At 40.7% G+C, this 8,423-nt stretch overlaps 2 protein-coding genes across 4 annotated transcripts in view; one reads left to right on the forward strand and one right to left on the reverse strand.

Moving 5' to 3' along the window:
- Positions 1-3,330, forward strand: part of fbn1 (fibrillin 1) — a 76,475-nt gene extending 73,145 nt beyond the window's left edge. The window contains exons 64-66 of the mRNA XM_030414593.1: positions 588-819; positions 899-1,079; positions 1,696-3,330. Coding sequence (XP_030270453.1) covers positions 588-819; positions 899-1,079; positions 1,696-2,076 — 794 coding nt within the window. The 3' untranslated portion in view covers positions 2,077-3,330. The remainder of the gene's footprint in view (positions 1-587; positions 820-898; positions 1,080-1,695) is intronic.
- A 1,030-nt stretch (positions 3,331-4,360) lies between these two features.
- Positions 4,361-7,574, reverse strand: dut (deoxyuridine triphosphatase). Of its 3 annotated transcripts, none has more exons than XM_030413229.1 (7): positions 7,150-7,574; positions 6,436-6,592; positions 6,112-6,203; positions 5,913-5,957; positions 5,733-5,807; positions 4,900-4,970; positions 4,361-4,505 (listed from the first exon to the last, which is right to left on the reverse strand). In XM_030413229.1, exons 1-7 carry the CDS (start codon positions 7,151-7,153, stop codon positions 4,449-4,451), a joined length of 501 nt encoding a protein of 166 aa, XP_030269089.1. In that variant the 5' UTR covers positions 7,154-7,574; the 3' UTR covers positions 4,361-4,448. The 3 variants fall into 3 exon arrangements, with proteins under 3 accessions (XP_030269089.1, XP_030269087.1, XP_030269088.1); XM_030413227.1 differs by having other exon boundaries at positions 7,341-7,555; XM_030413228.1 differs by lacking the exon at positions 7,150-7,574 and having other exon boundaries at positions 6,436-7,038.
- Between the last annotated feature and the right edge of the window lie 849 nt (positions 7,575-8,423).

Here is an 8,423-nt window from a genome sequence, read left to right on the forward strand (position 1 = left end):
TTTAGAAATACCTCATCTTCTTGCTAATGCTCTCATTCGCTTAAGTAGGTCAAATAGAAGCATCAATAGTTAAAAGTTTTGTAGACTGTTTCTTTTATGAGAATTTTAATTTTCTTTCACTCAGTTCCACAAATGAAAAAAAAAAGCAATTCATGTGAAAATGTTATTTGTAGACTTGGTACACTGTGTAAAAATGTATGATTTTTTTATTTTTTTTCAGAATTTAGAAAATGGATCACGAGAAATAAAATGTCCGTTGCCCCCTCAGGGTTTCAGTAGTAGAAATACAAACTATGACAAAGAGGATAGAGTCACTGACGGGACAAAATGACCTGTTGCAGTTAAGAAGGAGGAGGGTGCACAGCAAAATAAATACATTTAGAAATAGCTCAGTTACAGGCAAAGTCATTGTGTGGCTGCCTCCATGTATACCCCAAAATAACTAGCTTTTGTTAGTTTAACCTCTATTTATACTTTCAATCTCTCCACACATTTAAAACATGGCAGATCTCTCCGGTATTGTTTGTGTCCTTTAACTGGAATGACCGCTTTGTTTGTTTACTTCCCGTCCACTTCCTGTGACCCAGATGAGAACGAGTGCCTGAACAGCCAGATCTGCGGGGGAGCGTCGTGTCACAACACCCTGGGGAGCTTCCGCTGCCTCTGCCCCACCGGCTTCAACTACGAGCAGGGGGGTGGAGGCTGCGCGGATGTCAACGAGTGCTCCACCAGCCAGAACCCCTGCAAGTTTGGCTGCTCTAACACAGATGGGGGCTACCTCTGCGGATGCCCACCTGGATACTTCCGTGCAGGACAAGGGTGCGTGACTGAGTGAACGACTGTGTGGGAAGCTGTCTGTAGGGGTTTCTAGTTGACTGACGGTTTGTTGTTGTTTCAGGCACTGTGTCACAGGTCTTGGCTTTAGTGGTGGCTCCAGTGCTGGACAGGGAGGTGAGGTGGACGATAATTCTCTGTCTCCTGAGGCCTGCTATGAGTGTAAGATCAACGGCTATCCCAAGAAGGGACGCAAACGTCGCAGCACCAACTCAACACAGGAGGACACTGTGGAAGACATGCAGGTAATCTGTCTGTCTGAATGCAGTGTGCAGGGTCGGAGCTACCACTGAGGACACCGAGGTCATATCCTCCGTAATGTTTAGGGGAGACAATGCTAGATGATAATGCTTTACATATTGATACTATATATGATACACATTAATCTGAAGCATGCCATTCTGCATAATGAGTTCCATCTCTCGTACCGCGAAGTATAATTTGATGCAGATACTTTTGTACTTAAACTGGCAACAGACAAGTCTTTTGCTTAAACTCATCATTATGAAGAACATGACATCATCTGCATTTAGACTGGTTCCATATAAAACTTTCACCATGTAATTTCGTCCTCCACTGGGCAAGAACTCTCCCAGGAAAACGAAGGCTGACGAAGACCGTCCAGTCAGGCTGGTGGCCTGGCACCATTTCTCTCTGCTTTCCTGTTTCCATTATAGACTAAATTAATGAATAAACTCATATTTTGTCTTGTGTCGGTTGTTATAACTCTGAGAAAACTAAGTCTTTCTCTTTCTTTTATTACACCCTGTCCCTTTGCCTCTCTTGATTAATGACAGAAACAAACTCTCCTGTAGATCACACGTCTTACATCCTCTAAATTCCATTGTCTTCCTTCCGCAGCTGACTGAGGTGGTCAGCCTGGCCAGTGTGGACATTGAGGACACCCTGCAGATCCACCTGAACATCAGCGACCTGAGCAACCGTGACCACATCCTTGAGTTCACCCCGGCCTTGTCCACCCTCAGCGACCATGTGCGCTACAGCATCGACTATGGCAACGACGAAGGCTACTTCAAGATCAACCAGAGGGAGGGCGTCAGCTACCTGCATCTGAGCAAGAAGAAGGCCCTCTCGCCAGGGGCTTATTCCCTTCAGATCAGCAGCATGCCCCTCTACAGGAAGAAGGAGCTGGCTGAGCTGGAGGACCGACACGATAAAGACTACCTCACAGGACAGCTGGGAGACGTACTGAAGATGAGGGTGCAGATCATCCTCCATTAACCATCACAAGACTGAGACAGGCAGATGTTGCCAGCAGCTGCTAATCCAGTGTCAGGCTCACTCTCCCCTAAAGGCCAAACATCTCTGACGCTGGATCAGTGGTTAGGGGCAACTTCTCCTGGTACTGACAGGGAGAAGGGCTCGCCACCAAAGAGACATGAAGGGGGTGGGGTGGGGGGGGGACTGCATCATTTGATTGCCAAAGATGATTCTACATATCATAGATACAATTTCTGTGGAAAACGCCAGCTGAATGAGGCAATATGAAAGATTTCAGTCAAATGAAGAGCACCTGACACACAACTTCAGCTGTGTGTGAAGCACTATTGAGAGTGTGAATGGTTTTTAATTGTAGGGTTTTAATGTTGTATGATGATATGTGGAATCAGGTGCCACTTTGAAGGGCATGTGGACTGCAGAAAGCTCAAAAAGTTGAGTTTTTTAGAACTCAGCTTAGGTGGATGAAAAGGGTGAGTCCCAATAGTCTGAAATGAATTCATTTCCTCCCCTCAGGTACACGACTGAACCGACCTGGATACACGGAAGTAAACACATTTCTCCTTCCCCAGATATTAATTTAATGGAGTGAAGATGAAAGAAAAAGATTATGAGAATAGTTAGGAGAGGAAAGGAACCCACAATGGACTATTGAGATGTAGCCATGTCTGAGCTTGAATGACTCCTACTGCATATTTAAACTATGCTTTTCCATCTTTCCTACTGACTAGAATAATTCATATTTACTGGTGCTAGCAACACGACCACATAGACTTCTGAATGCACTGTACTACTATACAAAACTCTGTAGTCAACAAGATACAATCCCATCGGCCATTCTGAAGATTTCATGTCTTTGCAACAGTAACAGCTAGCTTCAAAGCCTGTCTGCTCTCCTCTATACTACATGTAAATTGTGTTTATACTGTAATAATCGATGCCACTTTTAATCTATGAAGCATTTGTAAACTAGAGGAAGCCCCTGGAATAGAGGGGTTTGTAATGGTGCTTATAATGACCAACTACTTCCTTTGTAAACTGTGTATACATACACACACACACGACACACATCGATGATGCCAAACCTGGGCCTTCATGATTATGCACTGAGGTCTTCGTGGCCACACAAATCTCTCACAAGTACAATCAGTGCTGCATTGCCACGGACCAGTCTGACACCAGTCTGTGTTCTCTGTTCACATCAGTGAGGGTTTAGTTGTAAATTCACAATAAAACATATTTTTTGGTGTATATGTATTCACTGCTGTGCTTTCCCATTAATCCAGACTGTATTATGAATGTAACAAAGAGATATCAAACAGGCGGCTCGTTGTGTTTACCTTAAGTAGAGTGCAACGTGATCTCAATGTTTTGGTGAGTGAAACTCACATTACCCCAATGGAATGAGCTATGAGCTGAGCACAATGCGTCTCAGCTCACTCACCAGGCCGAGGTGCAACTCTTGTCCTGCACTGCCCCCATGTGGAGATGTGGAAGACTTTTTTTTTAGTTTATCAGAACTGAAATGGGTAAAACTTTGTAAATATGCTACAAATCCTATACTTAAGTAATGCTTAACTAATGCACTAATGACTATTTAATGCAGGATGTGTCATGTATTTTTCCTGCAGCACATAAACAAAGGATGAACTTACTGACTTTATGTGATCAGCTCCATTCCACTTAGCACACTAATATGCTACCAGCTACGTAAAACTTTGCACACGGCTGAGGAAACTTTTCTGAAAGCATAAAGACTGAGACTGCCACATTACAAACAGCTCAATAAATTGATATGACGTTAAATGCACCAGAAATCTTTAAAAGCATCAGCATTAATCAATTTATAGTGTGACAACTTGATATTTCTGCTTTAATTTACCTCTATTTACCTTTGTATTAATATTTAGTTTTGTGTTTAACTTTCATTTTATTTATTTGTTCTCATAGAAATATAAGGCCATTATTATAATCAAGCTGGTCATCTAATGCAAAGTTTCATAGAAATCATCAATGCAATTACATTGATAAACTTTAATTACTTATGTCTAGCTGACTCGAATTCAAGTATGAAGTAACTGTGAACCAACATTCCTAATCTGATGATCTACTGAGTGAAAACCAAAGTCATAGTAACCTGATCATTTGTTAGCTGTGCATTATATCATCATGAGTGATGCTTTGGTAAAGCATTATAAGCATGATTTATAGTGTACTTAGTGTTACCCTCAAAGCTACCATTAAGAACATGTGGGTGACTGTCTCAGTAAAAGACACCAGACTCTTGTAGTACAAAAACAAGTAACTTTATTAGCACACAATCTTTATATTTTCAACATATACATGCTGCCACCAACTATTATTGCTTGGAGCGTTCAGTTGGTGCCAGTTGATCCAAAACCGCCAGCGCCACGCTCCGTCTCATCAAGTGTCTGAAAGAACACAGAACCAAGCATTTTCTTTAATTTAACATTCAAAAACTAATCTGTTGACATTAACACTCAATTATTTATACTGCTGTAAAGCCACATGTTCAGTGGAAATTTGACTAGTATTTTAAACAAGTAAAGGACAATCTGTTCTTGGGTACACCTTGCCATTTAACTTTTGCGATGCGAATGGGGTAAACAAACTAATAGAAACACCTAGCAGTGCAACAGAATACAATTTAACAGCAGGACAAACTGTACATAGTTGTACAGTTTAATACGAGGGTAGGAATTATTGCAGTACTGTTATATTAACCTGCATTAGTTTTAGCTAGCTGTACCTAATAATCTGACACTGAGTGTATGTGTGTATGCTGCCTTTATGTTGTCACTTTACCTCTTGCTCCACCAGATCTGGGTAGCAGATCCTCTCACACACCAGCTGAGCAACTCTGTCGCCCTTTTTCACTGGAAAGAGGAAGAGAAGGAGATGAAACAATTTGTACATTGTATATGTATACCATGGATGTTTGTAAAGGCTCTTCACATATTTATAATAGACTTTATATACAGTCTGTGCGAGGCACTTCCAGACATCTGCACAGGATGTCAAGCTCTAAACAAATGTTGAGAAAAGAATATCGGAAGTGTTATTTACTGCTCTTTATTTTACAGGTAAGATTACTTTAAGCTAGCTTTGTGTTTTCTTAAACTAAGTAAATAGTTTTCATGGTAGATAGTTTCATCATGTGTGTAGTTTGAGTATCAGAGATGCATTGACCTCATTCATTCTGCTTTATATACGCACACATATCCAACTTCTCATCAATGTTTACAGCAAACAGTTGAATCTGTAAACAACCCAAAGGGCCATGGAGCAGATTTAAACTCCACATGTTTTGCATACTGTGAATGACAGTTATTCACTGTAGGAAAATGAAAAACTCTAAACTAGGGTTTAAGTTTCATTTAACTCTTAATCATCACGCTCATTCAGAGGAGCTCCAAAGAAGCCTGAACATTATGGCTGTACAGCAGAGCTGCTCAAGATGGAGGTTTGATTTGGCCCAAAATATGTTTCTCGCAGAACAAAAACATTACAATAGTTGTTTGCTTTTGGCAGCGGCCCACCATTACGTTTCAGTTTTTGGCCCTCCAAGGGGAAATTTTCAGGTCTGTGGGTTAAGGATTAATGCTACTAAAAGATGGTGATATATTTCGATGACTCACCATTGAATGTTTCCTTGCCGAAGTTAAAGAGCACAACTCCCACATTTCCTCTATAGTCTTCATCTACAACTCCAGCTGAGCAGAACATACAGAGACAATAGAGAAATTAAAATGGCTGACATGAGAAGAGTTAAATCATTACCTGCTAACATGGATTCTCACAAGTAGATAAACACTCACCACCAACATCGATAAAGTTTTTTGCTGCAAGCCCAGATCTCGGTGCTGAGGGGGGAAAAAAAGAAAAGCGACCGTTAAGGCCTGTTCTTCCTCGTGTAACATAATCCAGAAACAGAGAGCCCTGACCTGAATTCACAGAGATACAGGAGGAAAAACTTGTACTACCAGAGTTGCATCAGCAAGTTGAACAAACACTCACCTACTCTCCCATAGCAGCCATGAGGAACTGCTATCTGGATGTCTGTCTTCACAATAGCCTTATCCAGAGGACCAATGGAGTAGTCATATGCACTGTTTCAACGCAGATTATTCAAGTTAGCGGGTTTATGTGGCATTATATTCAAGGCAATGAGTTTCAGAACAAAGGCAAAACATTTGCAGGTAAACTAACAAATGCATTTTACATACACACTTATTCAGAGTCATTTCAACTTCTGTTAATGTCTCAGTATGAACACCTCATGCAAGCTGCTCATTAAGTTTCTGGACCCACGCATAATTTTAATTTAAAAGTATAACCAACCTGTAGAGGTCATATCCTGCTGCTTTAGCTGAGCCTCTGGTCGGTGTGGTGGCATGCTCAGACAGTTTAGCAAACCTGAGGACAGGTCTTTCCTCTGCAAGCTTCGTTTCTGTCCTTGGCCTCTTTGATGGAGAAATTGATGAAGCATCTGAAATTTCTAGAACGGGCATGTTGGCAAAGGTTGTACAAGTTATAAACCGGACTAAAAGACTTCAAGTTTAGTAAGAAGGACACAGACTGACACTGACTACAGCAAGCTTAAAATCCCCGAAACTTCTGCTGCAGTTTCTTGGCGGTCTGACTATTTGAATGAATTTCCCGCGCTGGAAGTTGCGCCAAATTAGCCCCGCCTCAAAAACACGTCAATCTAAAAAGGGGCTTATAATACACCGCAAAATGCAGCGAATTTTACTCGAATAGTTAACACAAGTGGCTACAGAAATGTCTTTACATAAATGCGCATGAAGAAAAACATTTTCAGGGATGAATCGGCAGAAAGTAAGTCTGCTCTGTAACTATGGCAACCCTTTCGTCACAAAATAGCTCTGAAAACCAAATTCTCGCGAGAGAAAGGGTCGTTATACAAGAGTTACAAATTCTCGTGAGAGTTACTGATATAAACAAATGCAGCACTCGAAAGCAAAACGTAGCTAATAAAAGCAAAATGAAATACATTTAAGAAAACACGAGACAATAAAGCCTCACTTTACTTACGCATGGCACCAGTTATAAAGCAGACGTAGTGTTGGTGTCGTTAACGCGTTCAGCACACGACAAATTAAAATCCCACATACTAAAACCAAAGCGGTCTGTTACAAAATGCTAGTCAGGCTAGCAAAGCTAACGTCAATAAGCGCTTGACATACTGCTAAATGTAACGTTAGCCACCCGAATTTCTTGCTTGCCTTTGTTTTGAGCGAGCGTCTGAATATGAAAGTCCCTTCCTAAGAAACGTGGAGTAGCGTCAACAATCGAAAAGCATTGTAGCCGAAGGTCCCTGAGCCTGAGCAACGTTCGTGTCATATTTTCAGCTAACGGCTAACTGGCTAACCAGGAGCTAACGTCCTCGCAGCCGACTGCAACGGCGCACTTCCTCCTCCGTCATGCAGCTGCTCTCTCTCCACCAGAGTGTGGCAGACTCCAACGTTAAATCCAGCCCGTATTTGGGTAGAAATGTAGATAAAAAAAGCATAGAAATGTATCTGTTTTATGTCCTACTGACCTGCAACCAATTTAATATTATATGTTCTGTTTTTTAGATTAGTTTCAACTTATTCTCATTGCAGAGTATGAGACAAAGACATGAAGTTAGGCATTTAACCATTGTATATAGTAAGGACCCGATTTTAATCACCAAAAAACTATTACAGTCCTGTGAAAAAAAAAAGTGTGACTGATTAGTGTTCATTGTGAAAAAGGTCACAGCTGAAAATTGACAATTTCTGTCTCTTTTATTTCTCAAAGTGGTTGTTTTGTATTTTGTTGTTGTTTCTTTGGTGTTTGGTTCTGATCCACATTCCTATAATTTACAAAATTCACATATAGCTCTATCTAATAGAATATAGAGTGGCTGTTTTATTAAACGATGGAGTGTGTGTATGTTGTGGTTAAAAAAGTTCCAAATAAAATATATACATTATGGGCATAAATACAAGCAACTGAAATAGTGAGACCTACAGTATAAAATAAAACAGCTTCATGAATAATATGGTGTATGTATCCGCTACACATCAGATAAATACAGTCTAACTGACAGTTGTTTAAACATTAGAATAGATAATGTTAAAGCATATAGTACAGGTAAATGCGTATGCGGTGGTGTGGCAGTGTTACCAGCTAATAGACCTACAGGACGTGTGTTTGTCGAGCTAAAACACACAGTCTTTTGGCTGACATCATATTTACTTCCTCGTAAATTAGATGTGAAGTACTTACAGCCACTTGACCTATCTGATAATAAAACAAAATCAATAACTGAAAGTCCCTGA

This window comes from Sparus aurata, chromosome 4 (genome assembly GCF_900880675.1).
Source record: "Sparus aurata chromosome 4, fSpaAur1.1, whole genome shotgun sequence".
Classification (NCBI taxonomy): Eukaryota; Metazoa; Chordata; class Actinopteri; order Spariformes; family Sparidae; genus Sparus; species Sparus aurata.

Coding starts and splice junctions, on each gene's coding strand:
- dut (XM_030413227.1), bottom strand. CDS start 7,458: ATGACACGAACGTTGCTCAGGCTCAGGGACCTTCGGCTACAATGCTTT. Junction 6,593..7,340: donor GACGCTCGCTCAAAACAAAG/GCAAGCAAGAAA, acceptor TGCCCGTTCTAG/AAATTTCAGATGCTTCATCA. Junction 5,958..6,111: donor TGGCTGCTATGGGAGAGTAG/GTGAGTGTTTGT, acceptor TTCCCCCCTCAG/CACCGAGATCTGGGCTTGCA.